This window comes from Elephantulus edwardii, unplaced genomic scaffold, assembly GCF_000299155.1.
Source record: "Elephantulus edwardii isolate Elephantulus edwardi_28Jun2011 unplaced genomic scaffold, EleEdw1.0 scaffold00013, whole genome shotgun sequence".
Lineage (NCBI taxonomy): Eukaryota > Metazoa > Chordata > Mammalia > Macroscelidea > Macroscelididae > Elephantulus > Elephantulus edwardii.
Window position 1 is genome coordinate 4,322,006 of NW_006399763.1, and position 22,286 is coordinate 4,344,291.

The 22,286-nt window shown below is 39.1% G+C and overlaps 1 protein-coding gene across 1 annotated transcript in view; it reads left to right on the forward strand.

Moving 5' to 3' along the window:
* The window catches only part of PDSS2 (prenyl (decaprenyl) diphosphate synthase, subunit 2), a 489,995-nt gene that overhangs the window by 248,960 nt on the left and 218,749 nt on the right, over window positions 1–22,286 (forward strand). The window contains exon 3 of the mRNA XM_006881173.1: window positions 9,594–9,792. Within this exon, the coding sequence (XP_006881235.1) occupies window positions 9,594–9,792 (199 nt within the window). The remainder of the gene's footprint in view (window positions 1–9,593; window positions 9,793–22,286) is intronic.

The following is a 22,286-nucleotide window of genomic DNA, read 5'->3' on the forward strand; positions in this document are numbered from 1 at the left end:
GCTGGAGAAGAGTACTGAATGTACCATGGACTGCCAGGAAAACAACAGATTCATCTTGGAGAGGATTAAACCAAGCTACTCCTTGGAGGCAAGGATTCTGGGGCTTCGTCTGACATACTTTGGACATGTAGCCAGGAGGGAAGGGTCCTTGGAGAAGGACATCATACTTGGGAGGGTGGGGGGACAGCGCAGGAGGGGAAGACCCTCTATGAGATGGATTGATTCGGTGACTGGGGTAATCAGGATGGGTGTGTCAGAGGCAGTGCGGTTGGCGCAGGATAGAGCACGGTTTAGGGCTGTTGTGCTTAGGGATCGCTATGAGTCGCAAACGACTCAACGGCACATAACAACAACAACAACATTGCCTACGTTCCTTCAAAGGTCATATCAATGAAAAAACCTTTGTAGGCCTGGCCTGCAATGAAGATTATATAGGTTGTGGAATTGAGAACAACTCTATCTTTACTATAATGGACTTTCTAAGGCATTACTAACTTTTAAGTTTGACACAGTCAAAATTGTTCTGAACAAAGACCGAAAAGATGAAACAAATGAATTTGTTAGTGCTGTGTGCCGGAGGACACTGCCAGATGGGGAGTCCAGTGAGCTGATTGCTACTAACAGGGTACAGTTAAGGTGCTGGAGCTGGTATGAAGGGTTTATTCAAGTCAGACTGTACTTGATTTTGCTGAAATGCAGCTAACAATAAGAGGCTGTCACATCTTTTCTCCAAAGTTATCATCTATTTTGGTTTTGTTTTCAGTATTTTCTTTCCCCACCCCCTGCCTCTACCCGCCTTTATAATCTTTGGGACATTGGGAAAACCTACTGAACTCTATCATTGATATGACTCCACGGACTCTGCTACTGTTGGTGATGTGGTAATCTCATTTTTGTGACAGCAAAACAAATTCTTTTGAATAAAAATAAAGAACATAAATTAATCAAATTTTATTGAGCTGAACACACACACACACACACACACACACACACACACACACACACCCTATATATATACACAAAATACCATCTTATCATCTTTTAGCCAGAAGTTATACTTGAAACGCCAGCGAGTTTTCCTAGGCTGTGAATCACACTGGAGGAGATTGCCCATCTTTCTCCCAAGGAGCTGCTGGTGGCTTGGAACTACCAAAGAGGCACCACCTTTGAGTTGGAAGCACAGCTCCCTACCAACTGCATCACCAGAGTGCCACGAATTGTACTACCACAAATTATGGCTAACCTTAAAAAAAAATGGAAATCCCAGAACACTTGATTGTGCATATATGAAACCTATACTTGGACCAGGCAGCAGTCCTCAGAACAGAGCAGGGAAACCTGCATGGTTCAAAATCAGGAAGGGACTGTGTCAGGGATGTGCCCTGTCTCCATATATTTTCAATCTATATGCAGAACTGATCATTTGGGAGGCTGAGATTTATGAGGAGGAGTGTGGTATCAAGATTGGAGAAAGTCTCATCAACAACCTACAATATGCAGATGACACAACCTTGCTTGCTGAAACTGAAGAGAACCTGAAGCAATTGCTGTAGAAGGTCAAGGACTGTAGTCTTCAATATGGATTGAAGCTCAACATCAAGAAGAAACTGGGCAAATTGGCAAAACCATGATAGGTGGAGAAGAGATTGAGATTATTAACAATTACAGCTTGCTAGGCTCCACAATCAACAATCTTTGGGCATGTAGCCAGGAGAGACTGGTCATTGAAAAGGGCATCACACTCAGAAGGGTGGAGGGATAGCTCAGAAGAGGAAGACCCTGGAAGAGATGGATTGATACAGTGACTAGGGCAATGGGGTTTGGTGTATCGAAATTAGTGAGACTGGCTCAGAACAGGAAATATTCAGAGCTGCTGTGCATAGAGTTGCTATGGGTCACAAGCAACTCAACAGCACATAACTACAACAATGAAATTGTTTCCTATCTTTTTATTAATATGACACTGTGTGATGTATGCTGTTACAAACAAAAGGAGATCTGATGGCTTAGTTGTAAGGAATTGTGTGCCAATCCAAAGGCACACAGTTTGAATAAATTGCTCTGAAGGAAACAGATGGGCAGTCTCCTCCGGTACCATTCATTGCCTCTGACAATCTCTGGAGGGTCAGTAATGAATTGGGTCTGAATCGACAGTACTCAGCAACAGTACATTACAAACAAACATGTATCATCATGATATTCAGTAGAATTTTGTAGTTGAAATAAATGGTATGCACATTTTCTGCTTTAGCAGATGTCCTCCTTTTCTAATCTGTAGGAAATCGCACTGATAACCCTAAAGTCATGCTTCTCTGAATCCACAAGCACCAAGCTAACCAAAGGATGATGCCTCTGGCTGTTCAAATCTACCAGAGGCTCCAAAGGTGAAGGAAGGTAAACAGTCTTCTTATAATTTACAGCCTCAGAAAACCTGGATACTCAGCAGTGAGTCAGTTCTGACTCTGTAGCAATGAGCTTAAGAAAACATAATAATGCTCTCATATCAGAATTGTTGTGAGTTTTAAATTCTTTTATTTACTTACTAATCTGTTAATAAATAGGTAATAGGTTGTTGTTGTTATGTACCATCAAGTTGCCTGACTCATAGTCACTATGTACAACAGCCCTGAAGCCTGCCCTATCCTGAGCTCACTGACTCCAACACACCTACCCTCACTACCTCAGTTACTGTACCAATCCATTTCATCCAGGGTCTTCCTCTTCTGTGCTGTTCCTCCATCCTTTTGAGCATGATGTCCTTCTCCAAGGATCAGTCCCTCCTGGCCATATGCCCAAGTATATGAGATGGAGCTTCAAAATCCTAGCCACCAAGGAAAAATTGGTTTCACCCTCTCCAAGCAAGACCAGTTTGTTTTCTTGGCATCCCATCGTATCTCAGTACTCTTCTCCAGCACCCTAACTTACAGGAATTAATTCTTCTTTTGTCATCCTTAGTCATGACTTTGTCCAGCTCTCTGATGCATAGCAAGTAATTGCAGACTATGGTCTAGATCAGGTGCACCTTCATCTGTAAACTGACTTTATTGCTTCTCAGTACTCTGAAGAGGTCCCTGAGAGCAGATTTACCTAATGTAATTTGTCTTTTGATTTCCTGACTGCTGGTACCAAGAGTGTTGATTATGGAGCCAAGCAAACCATAACTGTTAACAACCTCAGTCTCTTCTGCATCCATCATGGTGTTGCCAGTTGGCCCAGTGGTGAATCTTTGTCTTGATGTTGAGCTTCAGTCCATATTGAAGACTACAGTCCTTGACCTGCAGCAAGCACTTCAGGCCCTCCTCAGTTTCAGCAAAGAAGTCTGTGTCATCTGCAAATCATAGGTTGTTGATGAGTCTTCCTCCAATCCTGATGCTACATTCCTTCTCATAAATCCCAGCCTCCCAAATGATCTGTTCTGCATATAGATTGAAAAATTATGAAGACAGGATATCCCTGATGCACTCGTTTCCTGATTTTGAATCATACAGTGTTTGCCTACTCTGTTCTGAGGACTCCTTCCTGGTCCACGAATAGGTTTTGCATAAGCACAGTCAAGTGTTCTGGAATCCCCATTCTCCATTCTCCTTAATAGTATGCTTTCAAATGTATTGTATCTAAAGTATATAAGGTTCTGGAGAAGACTGCCAGGAGAACAAACAGCTTTGTCCTGGAGAGAGTGAAGCTGGAATGCTCCTTGGAGTCAAGGATTCTGAAGCTTCATCTGCCATACTTTGGGCATGTTGCAAGGAAGTCCTTAGAGAGGGACATCCTGTTTGGGAGAGTGGAGGGATGGCCCAGGAGAGGAAGACCCTCGATGAGATGGATCAATTCTGTAATTGGGGTGGTGGGATTGAGTGTGTCGGAGATGGTGAGGTTGGCACAGGTGAGCAGCGTTTAGGGCTCTTGTAAATAGAGTCACTATGAGTCATAAGCAACTCAGTGGCACAGAACAACAATAACAACCAACATATAAGTCATTAATTGTTCAAAGTAATTTACTTATCAGGTAGTAGTCATTATCACTACTAGATATTTTTTAAATAAGATATTTAAAATATTTGCAGATGAAATGACACAGTTGGTGATTACTTCCAAATAATCTATAAGGGGAGGAAAGTAGGTAGATGAAAATGATAAGCATGAATTAACAACTGTTGAAAAGTAATTAACTTTGTAATCTTTTTCTAACTAATTAACTTTGTAATCTTTCACCCAGAGTGAAGTTAGAGATTGGAAGAAATGGCAGTCATGGTCACAGATAAATATTCAGAAACCTTACAAGTCAGAGGTTTTAATCTAATTCAATTGTTGTTGCTGTTGTTGATACCATTGGTTCAATCATGACCTGTAGCAACCATATATGAACAACAGATCTAAACCTTGCCATGTCTTGTACCATCCTCACTATCTCCCACATGCTGGAGTTCCTTCCAGTCACTGTGTTGCTCCAGCTTGTGAAGGGTCTTCCTCTCATTCTTTGACTCACCACTATTCTCCGCATAATGTCTTCTTCCAGGCACGGCCCTCCTGACAAGCCCAAAGGATAAAAGCCACAGAAGAGTGATTAAACTTTCTAGTGGAGATATATACAGAGAAAGAGCAGAAGGTCAAACAATAAATAGAACTGGGATAACGTTGTTGATTGCCATCAAGTCAGGCACGATAGTGACCCTATGAACAAAATCCCTGAAGCCCTTCTACAACTATTGTTCTTTCTCACAGTTCATAAGAGTTTCTAGAGGCATGTTGTTTAGGAAGTGGATGCCACTCTTGCTTCCAAGGGCTAACATAAGGAAGTATAAAAAACAAAACTGGCAGAGATCTAGAAGGAAATCTGTTGTGGAAAAATCAAAGAAAATGACATATAAACTAAGTCTATTCTTCTATTAATTAACAGTTTCTATTGCTATAAAAAGAGAACATTAGCTCTATTGATATGCAAATATCCTAAGATAAATTTAGGAATCATAAAAATACCAAATATAATTTTTAAGTACATGCATACAATTTTCTGAGGGAGGAAAATAGCTGACATTGGTATGGTGAGTGGACACAGTGAGGAATACTCTGTGGTTGTAGACTAAGCTAATAACAGACACCCTGACACCTATTTAAGGACTTGCATACTAGACAAGGCCTATAGAATATGTGGAATGACTCATACATTAGGGTCAGATTTCTGTGGTTTGGATTTTGCTATAAAATGAGTTAAAAGACTGATGGAATACATTTTTCTCCATTTTACCCTCAGAGTGCTCTTTAGAATTAAGCGTTTTTTTCACCTCTACAATGTTATTGTTGTAGTTTTGTCACAATGAGTCCCTTGCAACATAGCAACCCTATGTACAATAGCTCTGAATCCTGCCTTACCTTGAGCCAATCTTAATAACTCCTACAGACTTAATCCCATTTCTCTAGTCACTGAGTCAATCCATCTTATCATGACTATTCTTGTCCTGTGCTGCCCCTCTACCCCTGCAAGCATAATGTACTTACTTCTCCAATGACTGGTCCCTCCTCACAACATGCCCAAAGTATGTGAGATGGAGCTTCAAATTTCATGCCTCCAAGGAGCAGCCTGGTTTCAGTCTAGGAAAGATATGTTTGTTCTCTTAGCAGTCCATGGTATGTTCAAGACTCTTCTCCAGCACCACAACTCAAAGGCATCAATTATTCTTCTATCATCCTTGGTCATTGTCCAGCGCTCTGGTATGTAACAAGTAATTACTAAGACCATAACTTGGATTAGGTTCACCTTAGTCTCTAGACTGACATCTTCATTACTCTGAAGAGATCCCTGATAGCAGGTTTTCCCAATGCAATTTGTCTTTTGATTTCTTAGCTGCTGGTACCAAGAGTGTTGATTGTGGAACCAAGCAAACTGAAGCTGTTTTATTGAAGGGGTGGGTGGCGGCGGATATGAAGTTAGGTACCAGAGCTCCCTTTTACGTCCACAGGGGTTCTTTATTCCTGTTCATTTGACTTTTATGTATTTGAAAATTTCAAAAGTAGAAAGGCTGGTTTTAGAATATGTCTTTAAAAAATTATTTGAAGGGGGAAGCATAAATATTTGTAATGTAATTACGTGCTATGCATCAGAGAGTTGGACAGTGAATAGGGATGATAGAAAGAGAATTGATGCCTTTGAGCTGTGGTCCTGGAGAATAGTGTTGAATATACCATGGACTGCTAAGAGAACAAATAGGTTTGTCCTGGAGAGGGTGAAGCCAGAATGCTCCTTGAAGTCAAGGATTCTGAAGATTCATCTGACATACTTTGGACATGTTGCAAGGAGGGACTGGTCCTTGGAGAGGGGCAACATGTTTGGGAGAGTGGAGGGATGGCGCAGGAGAGGAAGACCCTCGATGAGATGGATTGATTCTGTGAGTGGAGTGGTGGGAATGAATCTGTTTAAGACAGCAAGGTTGGCACAGGATAGAACGACATTTAGGGCTCTTGTACATAGGGTCTCTATGAGTCACAAATGACTCGATGGCACATAACAACAACAATGTGACTATTAAGCTAAGTGAACAAATATATGTATTTTATTTTTCTCTATATTGTATTTATTTTAGGAAAAAATGAGGGAACGAAAGACAAGAAAAAAGGAAAGGAAGAAAGGAAGGAGGAAAGGAAGGGAGGGGAGGGGGAGGGGAGAGGGGAAGGAGGGAATCGAGGGGAGGGGAGGGAAGGGAGAAGTTTGGAGAAAGCAAAAGAAAAACTAGACTGAGAAAGCAAGCCCATGTCATTTGTTTCATCTCCCTTCCCTGGGTGGTGAGACATAATTGCATTTCTGCTATTTTAATACCAACTTTGATGTTAACACTTCAATAAATGAAAGATTTTACATTAATATAAGGAGCAACTTCTAATAATTAGAATTATCAACAGCCCTACTCCTGAAAGGGGCTAGTTGGAGGCTAATTGACCTCAGGGATCACTTCCAACTCTGATTTATAAAGTCTAGTTTTTTAGTTTGTATCATTCCTTCACTTTTGAAACTAAATATTCTATAACTTCCTTTGGTAGATTTTATTTGCTACATAAAGTTATTCACTTAACATTTCTTTATAAACAACAGAGGGAAACAAAGTATAACATACAGTTTAGTGAGGATAGGAATAGCAGGAAAAAAGAGGAATAAAGATAAAATTACAATGTTGGTTGTTGATGTTTACCTTTGAGTCTGAAGATTCATAACTAATCCTCCGTTGGATTTTCAGAGGGAGTAAATAACATGGGAGATGATTGTTCATCTTTCTCCTATAGAGTATCTGGAGTATTTGAACTACATACCTTTTTGTTGACAGCGCAATTCCTTACCACCAAGCCACTGCTACCTTCAAATGTTTTTAGATGGTAACCCAGAAATGACAGAAGACACCACAGAAGAAGCAACACTTAAACTAAGGAAGCCACAGAAGAGGCAACACTTAAACTAATTCTGTGTTAAAGAAAAAAACAAAAACACAGCAAACCAAAACTTTGTATAAAAATATAAAGTTGGATCAGCAGATCACTCATCCTGTAAGAACAAAAATTATATAGGGTATCCATACAACAGGGTCTGTAGAGATTAAGCAGGACAAGGATATTTTGCCTGTAAAAAGAATGTAGAATTGCTTCTGAGAAGTAATAGTAGGTGAAAAAAGCAGAGTGCCAAAATCCAAATGTTTTTTACTGTTGAGTTTTTTTTCTCCTCTTCTGTTTATTTTGATCTTTTTTAAAATGTAAATTTTTTTGGGTGTGTGATTTTAATAAAAGTTGGATTTTACTATTTTTGTGGCATGGGGTTATTGATTACATCTTTCAGGACTTTGTTGAATTATTTTATTTCATACAGCAGGACATTAACAAAGTGGCTTAAAAGAGCACAGGGTTTAATTTATCCTCAGATAATGAGAATACATCGCAGTTGGTAGAACCTCTCAACAAAATAATTCAAAACTAGACTTCTTTGCTTTTGTCTTACCATTCTTAGATTTGGGGCCTCTGGTCCTTATAAGTAAGTTGCACTCCTAACACAAAGGCTGCGTGTGTCTGGTGGTTTGAGTCCAACAGCAACTTCAAGGCAGGCTCCTCCTGTGATCATTGACAGCCTTGGAAAACTGATGGAGGGTTGCTGTGGGTCAGCACTGACTCAACAGCATGGAGTCTTGAGACCCTTAGGTTGGAGGCCTTCATTAAGATCTTTAAATCTAAAGTACCTTCCAGATAGGAAGATGGCATAAGGCCAAAGGTATGCACCAAATGAGTCTGCCTTTTTATATCAGAAAGATAGTAAAGTAATTTTTTCGAATCCCTTTCTAGCCCTGAAGCGCCTGCTGCAGGAGGTAAAGGACTGCAGCCTTCTATAGAAGTTCAACATCAAGAAAACAGATTCTCACCCCTGGGACAATTGTCAGCATCAGGATAGATGGTAAAGAGATTGAGATTGGTAACAGCTGTGGTTTACTTGGCTCTACAATCAACATTCTTGGTACCAGCAGCCAGGAAATGAAAAGATAAATTGTATTGGAAAGTCTGCTGTCAGAGACCTCTCCAAAGTACTGAAGAGCAACCATGTCAGTCTGGAGACTAAAGGGTGCCTGATAGAGGCCATGGTCTTTGCAGTCACTTGGTATGCATCAGAAAGCTGGACAATGACTAGGGATAATAGAAGGAGAATTGATGCCTTTGAGCTGTGGTGCTGGAGAAGAGTATTGAATATACCATGGACTGCTAAGAGAACAAACAAGTTCATCCTAGAGAGGGTTAAGGCAGGCTGCTCCTTGGAGGCAAGGATTCTGAAGCTTTATCTGGCATACTTTGGACATGTTCCAAGGTGAGATCAGTCCTTGGAGAGGGATGTCATGTTTGGGAGGGTGGAGGGACAACACAAGAGAGGAAGACCCTCCATGAGATGGATTGATTCAGTGACTGGGGTAATGGGTGTATCAGATAAAGTAAGATTGGCCCAGGATAGAGCAGGGTTTAGGACTGTTGGACATAGGGTCAGTGTGAGTCACAGGCAACTCGGCGGCACATGACAACAACAACAACTTATGCTTCATTGACCAGGATATTCACATGATCCCTTCTTTTTTAATTTTTTTTTAAATTGTTATTAATTTCAATGAACATTTACAGAGACCTTGGATCCCTTTCAGCAGCAAGGGGTTCTGCGGAGATGAATACTTTTAATTTCTGCTTTGCATATAACCAAGTAATTGTTAATAGAGAGAGGAAAGAAAGAATGAATGAATAAGTACCTAGCAATCATTCTCTTTCTGAAGCTTGGAATATTGGAAATGCTGGAGAAATGTTGGTATCTTCAAGTAAAGTACATGAATGGAATTGTGGACAATGGCCCTCACCACCCTCCTTCTCTCTGAGGAGGGCTGGTGGCTCATGGAAAAAAGAATAGGATATTACAGAGAAGAAAGTTATTGGGATCTATAACTATTCAATGGAAAGTCCTTTATTAAAAGTTTCATTTTAAAAAGGAATATTTTAGGAAATGTTTGATTTTGAAAACCAAAGTCTGGCTGATAACATGGTATATTGATATAATATTCTATGCTAATATGCATCTCATTTTTCTGTTTTAGTCAAAGAAGTTTGGCAGAGATCACAGAACTTATCCATACGGCTCTTCTTGTGCATCGTGGGATTGTCAATCTAAATGAATTGCAGTCTTCTGATGGGCCACTGAAAGACATGCAGTTTGGAAATAAAATAGCTATCCTGAGTGGAGACTTTCTTCTAGCAAATGCCTGCAATGGACTTGCTCTGCTGCAGAATACCAAGGTAAACCTCAGCCATGTGGGTTGTGTCTAGATGTGACTCTCATCTGACCCCTGGGGCACATTACTTATTTGGTAAAAATGTTAAGGGCTGAGCCAGAGTTCTTAGATTAATTTATATTCTGCCCCCCTCCCCTGTGGATGAAGTTATGTATTAACTATATCAGTACTTATAAATGTTCAAACGAAACATGAGGCACTGGGGTGGTACAGTCTGTACTATGTTGTGTTGGCTAACCAAAAGATCAAGTGTTTTCAGGAGTTCAAATTACCCAGCTGGTCCATGGGAGAAAGATGGGCAATCTCCTGTTAAGATTTGTTGTTTGTTGTTGCTGTGTGCCTTCTAGTTTGAATCAACCCGTAGCTGACTTTCCAGTGGGTTTTCAGAGGCGGTTAATCACAAGGGAAGAATGTACCCAACCCTCTCCCCTCTGAGAAGCTGGTGGATTAGAAAGAACTGCATGCCTTTGGGATTGCAGCACAGCTTACCTCTCAGCCACCAGAGCTCCGCCTGTGAAGCTTTACAGCCTCATAAATCCAGTGGAGGGCCACAGTGAATTGGAAGTGACTTGATCGCAGTGAGTTTGAGTGAAATATTGTCTAAACATAATCACTGTTAATATTTTGGCACATTTCTGTTTAGGCTTTTTTGTTCATACTTTTAACAATCGGGAGGGTTTCTTGTAGGATTGTTGTGGTAGTGCTGGTGTTTTTTAATTTATTTTCTTGCTCTTTTTTTTTAACCTAGATGATTCTTTACTGTGTAGACATTTTGAGAATTTGTTTTTTAACCTTCCCCTCTTATATTCTTAAAAATATTTAGAATTTAAAAAATATTTATAATTAGGAAACCCTATGAACTTTGATAAATGACAGTGATTATAGAAAGGCTTCAGGCCTTTTGTTCATAGGGTCGCTATGAAACATGCTCTACTTGATGGCATTCAACAACTCAATTTAACAGATTTTCTTTGAGCTTGCAAAGTAACTCAATTTAAAAATACGATATATTAGCTGGAGCTAAGAAAAACAGTTCCCTTCACAATAGCTAATAACAAGATTAAATACTTAGGAGTAAATCTAACCAGAAGCACAAAGGATCCATTCAAGGAAAATTACAAAACATTACTACAAGAGACAAAAAAAGACCTGGAGAAGTGGATGAATATCCCTTGCTCATGGATAAGAAGACTCAATATTGTGAAAATGGCAATACCACCAAAGGCAATTTACACGTTCAACGCAATCCCAATACAAATACCAAGCCCATTCTTCAACAAGATGGAAAAGGTAATCTCCAGTTTCATTTGGAATGGAAAGAAGCCCTGAATAAGCAAAGCACTCCTTAAAAATAGAAAAAAGGTAGGAGGCATCTCACTCCCTGATTTCAAATCCTACTACACTGCTGTGGTGGTTAAGACAGCATGGTACTGGTACAATGACAGACACATAGATCAATAGAATAGAATTGAGAACCCGGAATTCAGCCCATCTACTTATGGTCAACTGATTTTTGACAAGGAGATTAAATCAATTAAGTGGGGAAACGACAGCCTTTTTAACAAATGGTGTTGGAAAAATATCTGTGGAAGACTCAAGCAAGATCCACACCTAACTCCATATACAAAAACCAACTCAAGGTGGATCATGGACCTAGGACTAAAACCAAGGACTATAAGCTTCATTAAAGAAAAACTTGGACGAACCATAATAGTCCTAATCCACAACATAAACAGTCTTCCAAGTATCCTAAAAAATCTACAACCAGGAGAAGATAAAATAGATGAATGGGACCTTCTAAGAATCAAATCCTTATACACATCCAAAAACTTCTCCAACAGGGTAAAAAGGGAAGCCACAGACTGGGAAAAAGTATTTGGTAATGACATGTCAGGTAAGGGACTTATATCTAGAATTTATAAAATACTTGAGCACCACAACAAGAAAAAGGTAAATAATCCAATAGGAAAATGGGCACAGGATATGAACAGACACTTCACCAAAGACAACATTCAGATGACCAACAAGACATGAAGAAATGTTCAAAATCCCTAGCTCTGAGAGAGATGCAAATCAAGACAACTATGAGATACCATCTCACCCCTGTCAGAATAGCAAAATTTAACAGAACAGCTAGCAACAAACGCTGGCGAGGTTGTGGAGAGACTGGAACCTTTATTCACTGTTGGTGGGAGTGTAAAATGATACAACCAGTGTGGAAAGTGGTGTGGCGCTTTCTCAGAAAGTTGCAAATAGAGATACCATTTGACCCAGCAATTTCACTACTGGGAATATTTCCTAAAGACACCATAACTGCCATCCAGACAGATATATGCACACCCATGTTCATCGTGGTTTTGTTCACAATAGCAAGGAGTTGGAAACAACCTAAGTGCCCATCAACAAACGAATGGATAGAGAAGCTGTGGTATATTCACACAATGGAATACTATGGTGCATTGAATTTTTTCCTGAAGAATGTGTTTTCAAAAATATGATATTTTAAAATAAAACTAACAGAAAGAGTCATCACAGTTATATTTTATGGCTCATTAATTTAAAATTCTTGATATGTTACTGTTGAGAGTTGTCTTCAGTAGAATTCTCAATAGATTATTATTCAAAATGGGTGACCCTGGAGGACATTATGCTGAGTAAAATACCTCAGTCACAAAAGGACAAATACTGCATGGTGCCACTGCTGTAGAAAGTGACTGACATCAGGGTTGGGGTAAGACTGAGAAAACCTGGATAGATTATGTATACTGAACTGAAACAGATGATGGAGAGAACAGTTTAAAAGTAATATATGATAGCACACTATGATTATCACAGGAATCCAGAATTAAGGTTGCATAGTGGAGTGCATTTGGGGGGGGAGGGGCGGGCCGGGGGCATGGGGATTGTATACCAATGAAGAAGTTTATCTTTTGCTTTTCAAAGAGAGGAGCAAACTGGGGGGAGAAGGGTAAAGAAAAAGGTGCAGCAATGAATGAATGAAAATCCAAAATCTCTGTACTGAATAATTATTCTGTGGGTTTTTTTTAACATTTAAATGACCAATATAAGAAGTTAAATGACCAATATAAGAAGTTCCGTTTGTTTTTATACCTATGGGTATGTTATTTTTCTTTCTTTTGAAACTTTATTTTTACAATTAGTTTTTAGTAGCATTCTGGTGACATTGCCCTGCTAAGTCAAAAGCTATGATTCTTTGGCAGTTTGAATGCACCAGCAGTTCTTTGGAAGAAAGATGGGACAATCTCTTCCTGTGTGATTTACATTCTTGGAAACCTCATGGGGCTGGCGGTGGGGGGTCAACTCTGAGTTGCTTCCGACTCATCCACAAGGAGTTTTTGAGAGTTAATGAACAGGGATCTCTGGTAGCACAATTGGTATCAAGTTTTGTGTTGCTAACTCAGAGGCTGCAGGCAAAAGATGGACAGTCACCTCCTATTATGATTTACACCCTTAGGAACCCGAGAGGGGGTCACTGTGAGTTGAAACCAACTTGATGACAGTCTGGTTTTTTTCAGTAATTTGTCCACCAGTATCAGAAGAGCAGTTGTTGACAAGTGATATTTTTCGAAAATATAAAATGGTAATTATTTTAGCTTTCCCTTTTGCTCTCAAGTGTTGCAATTTGGATGACCAATGGTGTGGTTTCTCTTCTTTACGAACATTTTCCAGAAGTTGTTCATAGTCCTCCTGCTTACATCGCTTTGTCAAGAATTTAATGATATGATGACATCTGTTTGTAAGGGAGGCAAAGCAGTATACTACTTATTATAGGCAACTGGGTGCCCAGGCAAAACCCTGGAAGAAAAGGAGAGTAGACACAGGAGACAAGCAGCACTCTACCCAACCTTCTCACCACGTTTTTGGCTCACACATATTTCCCAGAGATCCACTAATTTCAGGAGAGAAAATAGTCTGCTGCTTTTATCATCCAGTTTACATCTACATGAAAAGGAAACTAAAAGAAGACATGAACTGGCTATATAAAGTAGTATTATAGAGAATCTCAGATCTTCCTCCAGACACTTAATACCATTTGCACATTCTTTCTATTTTGATTCATTCTAAAATTGTTCTCTGCATATAAACCTACTTTGATGGTCTCACTAAATTCTCTAGTACTTACATGTTTGCAGGAAGATAAGTGATTGATTCATTGTCCCTAAGAGCCACTCTGACTATATAGTCCATCTTACTTGTTCGTATGCATATGATATGAAAGGTGTATGCCAAGGATGTGTCCTATCTCCATACCTTTTCAACCTGTATGCAGAACAGATTATCCGAGAGGCTGGACTCTATGAGGAGAAGTGTGGCATCAGGATTGGTGGAAGATCTGTTAACAATCTGCGTTATACAAATGACACAATCCTGCTTGCTGAAACTGAAGAGGACCTGAAATGCTTGCTGCAGAGGGTCTAGGACTGCAGCCTTCAGTATGGATTGAGGCTCAATGTCAAGAAGACAAAGATGCTCACCACTGGACCAATTGGCAGCATCAGGATGGATGGTGAAGAGATTGAGATTGTTAACAACTTCAGTCTGCTTGGCTCCACGGTCAACACTCTTGGCACCAAGAGCCAGGAAATTAAAAGACGTATTGCAATGGGAAAGTCGGCTGTCAGGGACCTCTCCAAAGTATTGAAGAGCAATTGTGTCTCTCTGGAGACTAAGGTGTGTCTGATACAGACCATGGTCTTTGCAGTCACTTGTTATGCATCAGAGTTGGACAATGACTAGGAAGGATAAAAGGAGAATTGATGCCTTTGAGCTGTGGTGCTGGAGAAGAGTATTGAATGTACCATGGACTGCCAAGAAAACAAACAGATTCATCCTGGAGAGAGTTAAACCAGGCTGCTCCTTGGAGGCAAGGATTCTGAGGCTCCGTCTAACATACTTTGGACATGTTGTAAGGAGGGACCAGTCCTTCGAGAGGGACATCATGCTTGGGAGGGTGGATGGACAGCGCAGGAGGGAAAGGCCCTCTATGAGCTGGATTGATTCAGTGACTGGGGTAATCGAGATGGGTGTGTCAGAGGCAGTGCAGTTGGTACAGGATAGAGCAGGGTTTAGGGCTGTTGTACATAGGGTCACTATGAGTCGCAAGCGACTCGACAGCACATAACAACAACAACAACCACAACTTGTTCATAATATCTGCTGTGGTCCCTAGTGAAGCCTGGACCTTGCTTAGAGAAGAAAGCCCCAAAGTAGACATCTGGCATTTTCTCAGAGTGCTACGAGCTATACGTACCCAGCTCCAGCTACACATAGTCACCATTCATAGATTAAAACCACATACTTGGCAGGGAATGCTGTGGATTTATGGCTTTATAAATAACTGAATCCATGTACATTTCTGTGATTAACCCTCAGCCTAGCTGTAACCTTAGAAAACCAAGATACCTTTAGACTGTTTTCTGTCTGTTTTCTCTGATTATCAAGTTTTGCTTACCTTGACCTATTCTGATGAAATCTTACATAAGGTTAAAATGGTGGGATTATATATAATTAAAGTGTATCTTATTATGTCACAAAGAAGTTAATTCTTCATTTTAACCACTTTGTAGAAATTTCAATGTGGTTTCAGTTCAGCAAAAATGGAGGCTTTTGCTCTCATCAAATCAAATCACATTCACAGCCCATGAAATCCACTTTTAGTGTTTTGCATTCAGAAGCATCACTGTATCTGTTCCAGAGTCTAAGACCTCAACCATCTGCTCCATTAGGCACTAGATTTCAGTGGCACTGCTTGATTTGCAAAATAAATAAATAACTACGAACAAGAGACGGGGGGAAAAGGAAAAGAAAAAAATCTTCGCATATCCAAGCAACAGTTCACACCAAAGCTTCTTGAAATAGGAGTGATCAGTTGTTTTCTTCTCCAGCAGTGAACTTCATACCTTCATGGTCTCTGCTCAGCCTGGCACCTTTAAATTTTCATTTTCTCAGCTTTTCTGTCATGAGGATTTCTTTTCATTTATAGACCATGATATTCTTCCAAATTTGATAGTTGTATGTTGAACTGAAGGCTTTATTCTTTCAAGACTCTTATTCATTTAGAACACGAATCTCATGCATCTTGTTCTTCAGAAGGTCACTGGGAGATTATACAAGGTCAGTTTCAAAAGATGCTTCACTTACTTCTAAGAAAGACCTTAACTACCATGTCCAGAGCTCTGTGATTGATCTTCTCCAAATCCAGTCTTTTAGTCACCTTCTTTTTTCCTAATAGAAGATTTCCAAATCATGTGAACAGTACGTTAAACTGCGGAGCTTGTAAGTGGTAAAGTGCTTGAAACTCGAGAATTATCTTTGATAAAGCTAATTTCCCATATTCAGAGCCAGTTACTTTCATGTAAATACTTGGTAGTAGTCCCATCAGAAGAGCCAAAGAACTGAAGCTATGGCTCTGAAAACAAACACACACTGCTCTTGTGTTAGTTCTGAGTGATAGTGACCTTCTATCAGGTGTCCTAGGCTGTAAATTACAAGGGAAAGAGAGAGCCCATCTTTCTTCCTCAGAGCTTCTGCACCTGAGAAGTACAGCGTCTGGGTTAGCAGCACAGTTTACTGAACGCTGTGCCGCCAGAGCTCCGCAGAGCTCAAAAGTGGACTAATTTTATTAAATGAGTCTTTCAGCAGTTTATTTTAATAAGGTATAATACTAACTATTAGGAGTATTTAGTTTGAGGAAAGAGTGATCATAAATACTTTTTTAGGCAATATTAACCTTGTGTGTGTGTGTGTGTGTGTGTGTGTGTGTGTGTAGTTTTATACTATGGATGCCACACCATTCTTCAGTTTTTCATTCCCTGCATATTATGCCATATGGTGATCTGATTCAAAGTGGCCTAAGCTGGTCCATCTCATCTCACTAATGCCAAGTATGTTGATGTTCATGTGTTCCATTTCATTTTTAACAATTTCCAGTTTTCCAGTATTCAAGCTACACACATTCCATGTTCCAGTTATAAAACGATGTTTTTTATTGTTTTTCCTCATTTCAAGTGACTTTCTATCTGGGCTCTACAACTACACCACTATAATTATCCTCATTTCTTCAGTGTTCATAGAGTTTTCAGAGGCCTGTTAATTAGGAAGTAGATGGCTTATCCTTCTTGGAGACTCATTGACCTAAGAAAATTTGCAGTTAGGGATCTCTTCAAATTATTAAGGGGTAATGATGTGAGTTTGAGGACTAAAGTGCATTTGATTCAGGCCATAGTCTTTCCAGTCACTTGCTATGCCTCTGAGAACTAAACAATGAATAAGGATGACAGAAGAAGAATTGATACCTTTAAGCTGTGGTGTTGGTGAAGAGCCCTGAACATCCCATCGACGGCCAAGAGAACAACACACAGATATATCTTGGAGAAGGTACAGCCGTAGTGCTCTTTGGAGGCAAAAATGATGTGGCTTTGCCTCACATACTTTGTACATAGCCTAGGGCACTACCTTCATATCACTCCTGGGGGCTATTCTGTTGAGCATTAGTGATTTATATTTCTAAATAACCAGTGGCACAGATGTACTCCTTACATAGCTGATATATTTCCTTATGCTACTAAGAGAGGCTATTCCTTAGAAAGGGATATAATGATGGGAAGAGTGGAGGGTGATGAAGGAGAGGAAGACACTAAACCAGGTGGATTGACTCGATGACTGCTGCACTGGGCTCTTGTGTGTCAGGAAGTGTGAGGATGGCCCAGAATAGAACAAGATTTAGATCTTTTGTTCACAGGGTCACTATGAGTCATACTTGACAGCACCTAATGACAACATTTATATGTAGTTAATGTATTGGTAAAGTAGATTCCTATTTAAAATTGTTTTCATTTCAATAATTTTTATTTTATAAAAAATAAATTAATGGCAATAGCAATGTAAATAGAGACTACAACAATGAGGGAGTAGGCGGAACTTTACCAAATTTCTGTTCATAACATGTCACTGTTATTACAGAGTGACAGCCTGCTTTTTCTTCGAAGGAGTATATTTAATTTGGTAATTAAAGTTGGCATATTTGAAGCAACTTAATTTTTTATGACAACAGTCTTAACCATTTCCCATTTTCTTATGTTATTAGATTCTTGTCTGAATTTCTACACGATGTGTTTATCTCTGCACTTCTCCTGGGGCAGGCCATTAGATGAAGGATTCTACAGTCATATGAAATTCAGAGCTGTTTTATAATTGCCAAGGGTAAAATTAGCAAAGTCAATTATTTTCTCCCTTTGGCATCGCCCTAAAGATAGTAGAGGTCTTCAAGGTAATTGCCTTTAGGTAACACTTGGGTTTTTAAATATCTCTAAGTATAGAAAGTATATTAATCCTCTGGTATTTCTCTTCTTACTATTATAGTTATAGCCATGTAAGTGCAAATTAACATAAGATTTTGAATTTAAGAATGAGTTTTAAAATTGATGCCTGCATTTTCAAATATGGAACATAAGGGTAAGTTTTTATTTTAGTACTTCACTTAGCAAGATCCTGTGCTAGACACCACTCTGATCCTCTGTGTGAATGGTCACCTGGCATGTTTCTCAGACCCTCAATAAAGGCCTGCTCCTTTCTTCTGGGTAAATAAAAAAGATCCTGGACTAAGACATTTAAAAATGCTTCTATAAGGCATGAATTCTCTGACACCATTGAGAGCAGTTGTTCTGCATTGTATTCATGTGGGACATCACTGAAATCTATAAAGGTGAGGTTATTCCAAAGTCTAAAATTTTAGTATTTGAGTCTCAAGGTATCAGTGAGACATGCTGAATGTTGGGGAATTAATGTAAAGTCAAAGTGCTACACTTTGGAAATTTGGCTGTCATTGTGTTTCATACTGGTCCTCATTTATCACATCAGACTGTATGAATTACTACTTGCTATGGCTGGATGAACAGGATTCTCAGTGAGATGGATTAACACAGTGACTTCAGCAGTGGGCTTATATGTGTCGGAGATGATGAAGCTGACACAGGATAGGACTGGGTGCAGTCTCGTGTTCATAGTGTCACTATGAGTCACACTGAACTTTATGGCACGTAACAATAACAACAACATCATGGCCAGCTGGGTTTTGGTTTGTTTTTGAAACAGTCTTAGTCTGCACTTATTTTGATAAATGACATTTAAAGAATTAAATTTGTTCTGTTACTTTTTAATAGTTATTTTCATATAATAAACCTTTTGCTGTACATCAGATGGAAAAGTGTGATTTTGCCTTGGACTTGTCTAAACTTACCCTCAGGCACTGCCATCCTGTCACTCCTGGGGCTATTCTATTAAGCATTAGTGATTTATATTTCTAAATAACCAGTGACACAGATGTACTTCTTACATAGCTGATGCATTTCCTTATGTTAACTTTGTTTTTCTAAAGGCATAAATATGTTGTTTACAACAAAGAATTCTGTTTGTATAAATATGCTCGGTTTATGCATATAAATCTCCTTTCAACACAATCTATATGTTTTAATAAAGAGGTTGCTTTTAGTTATTTGACATTTGTCTTAGCTCTCTTATTAATTTTACTTTCATGTTCTCAAAGTGAGGCCTGAAACCACAGTATATCACATATTTACATTTACCTCTATCCTATTTAAAATAGGCATTACTGTGACAGTGTGCATTTATAGTCTTGTCATCACTCTTTCATTTGTGGAAATTATTGAATTGATGATCCTTTAGCCTCTTTAATTTGACACCAAGATTAATGTTCTTTCCTATGTGTAACCTATTCAAGTGTACATTTGCATGACTAGATTCATATGTGCAGAAAGGAAGTAGATTTATTTGGTATTGCAACAGTAAAGGAAACTGTCTCCCTATTGTTAAATAAAAAAGTCAAGTGCAATTGTAAGATTATTATTTCAGAACCCCCAAATAAACTAATTTCTCTATTTCCCCCTTACTAATATAGCTACATATTTATGGCTGTCAGAAGCCAAAGACTGTCAGAACCATTTTCTGAGATTGCTTTGTGTCTGAAGTGTATTAGAAATAAGACAACAAAATGCTATATTGTTTTAAAATACACTATTTCATTATAATTTTGAGCTTTGACCTCTGGTGTCATAAAACAATGAAATGAAGTATCTCTTTGGCATAGGAAAGTCAAGTGCCTTCACCCAAAAGGAGACTTCTCTGTACATTGTGTCAAACCAGGAAACTGACAAGGAAGAAGAACTAGAGAGGCTTACCTTTTTCCTGTATGCTTGACATTAAAGAACTGCATTAAAAAAGAAAAAATCTGTTATCTTCAAAAATAGATCTTCTAAAATGGGGAAAAATAGCCAGGAGAGATGGAGATTGATTATGGAAATCTTAAAATAAATACATTTAGCAACCTTGATTTATTTTTTAAATCCTTTTTACTATTTCCAAAAGAGAAATTAATGGAATCAACTTCTCTCCCCCCCCTCCAAGTTTTCACTGAAATAATTGTTTTTTCTAGTTGGGAAGCTCTCCTTTCATGATTGAGTTATTCAGTACTTTTCTTCTGCCTTTGTATTGATTTATCTAGAACTCCCTTAGTTGCAGTTTGCAGAAGTCCTGGGCTGATGCGCTGATTCCTTCTCCAGTGTCTTAGCTCCTGGACCAAAAGTATCTTCTCTACCTATCTTTTTTCATTCAGCAAATTTTTACACAGTGCCCATTTCTTTGTTTCTTCCTTTTCACAGCTCAATTAATTTCACTTCAGACAGTCTCTAAAACAATCCTTTTCCTCCAACTTTTCATTCCCCTTTTACTGTTATTTCAGGGAGAGGTGGTGAAATGCCACCTGTTTTTTGCTTTTTTCCTCACTTCTTTCAAGAGGAAAAAAGTAAGCCAAGAAATTTTACTTGGAGTTGAAAACATGAGCTTTGACTACGGTTGTGATAAAAAAAAAAAAGAAAATGTATAAAATTAGAAATTAAGTTGTTACCTTTACGTGCCATCAAGTTAAGTATGACTAAACAACCCTATGAACAAAAGATCCGAACCTAGGCTTGTCCTGCACCATCCTCACACTTCCTGACACAAAAGAGCCCGCTGCAGCAGTCAGCATGTCAATCCATCTAGTTGAGGGTTGTCTTCTCTTTTGCCAACCTCCACCCTTCCCAACATCATGTCTCTCTCCAAGGATTAGCACCAAGGTATGCGAGGCAAAGCCTCATCTTTCTTTCCTCTGAAGGGCACTTGGCTGCACCCTCTCTAAGACATGTCTACTCATTCTCTTGGCCATCCATGGAATGTCTCCAAATTACAGAGACAAGAAAGACCCAATTTCTCTCATCCATCTATTTTCTTATTAAATTCTCTTTAACTGTAAGCATTTTAAAATCATTAAAAATTGTTTTACATTTAATTTTGTGAAATTGTTTCACATTTACTTTTTTAAATTAAAGGTATTGTTTTAAATCGATATGTGCATCAAAAACTTTTTCTAACAGGGTGAAAAGAAAACCCTACAGACTGGGAACAAACATTTGGTAATCTCTCAGACAGGAGTCTTATAACAAAAGTTTACAGAATATTCCTGGGCCTCCACAATAAATAGACTGATAACCCAATTATAAAATGGGCAAAAGACATGGAAAGAATTTTCACAGAGGAAGATATTCAAATGGCAAACAGACACATGAAGAAATGCTCCAAATCACTGGCAAAAAGAGAGATGCAAATTAGACTTGAAAGAGACTTGAGTGAGACCCTAATACCAGTGAGACTAGTGGTGAGACCTTGGTGATGGTGGTGCAGAGACTGTGGCATTGCTGTAGAAAACTATGGCAAATTGTAACCAGAGAAGCCCTGAGATAAAGGCCACGGTAAAAGGTTTTTGAGATTCTTGCTGAATGCTTGAAGGAGAAGCTGACTTCTAACTGCTCTGAGGCAAATTTTGCTGGATGATTTGGATTTGATTGCTGAACTGAAACCAGAACTTTTACTAATTAAGGAATTGTGTTTGCTATGTGAGATATTCTTTGCCTCTCTCATTCCCCAAGCTATTTCTCTAATAAACCTCACTCTTCGTACCAGAACTGTGAGTAAAGTCCATGAGGTCACAAAGAAGAAACGAACCGCTTACTGCTTGTATGGCTCTGGAAGCACCATGAGCTGGGCCATGGAGTCTTTATCTGCTTTCTGCTCTGGGGCAGAGAAGGCTTTTCCTATTCTCGCTCCCTCTGTCACGTTCAGAAAGACACTCACAGCCTTCTGCCATCATGTCCCATTTTGTTCTTTAGGCAGAATGGCAAGATATTTTTTGGCAACTAGCTTTTTTCAAATTCTAGGATCCTTCTAACCCTTCCGTGTTCAAGGTATGCTATCCTCATTGTTTCATGTTCTTTAGGAAACTGCCATTCTGACTCTGAACCAAACTGCTAATGGCATTGTTAGCTGTAAGTGTGATATCTTACTCCCATTTTTCTGGAGAATGTCATGATCTCCCCTGCCTATCACAGGGATTATGCTTTTTTTAAAAGGGCAAGAATTCATGAT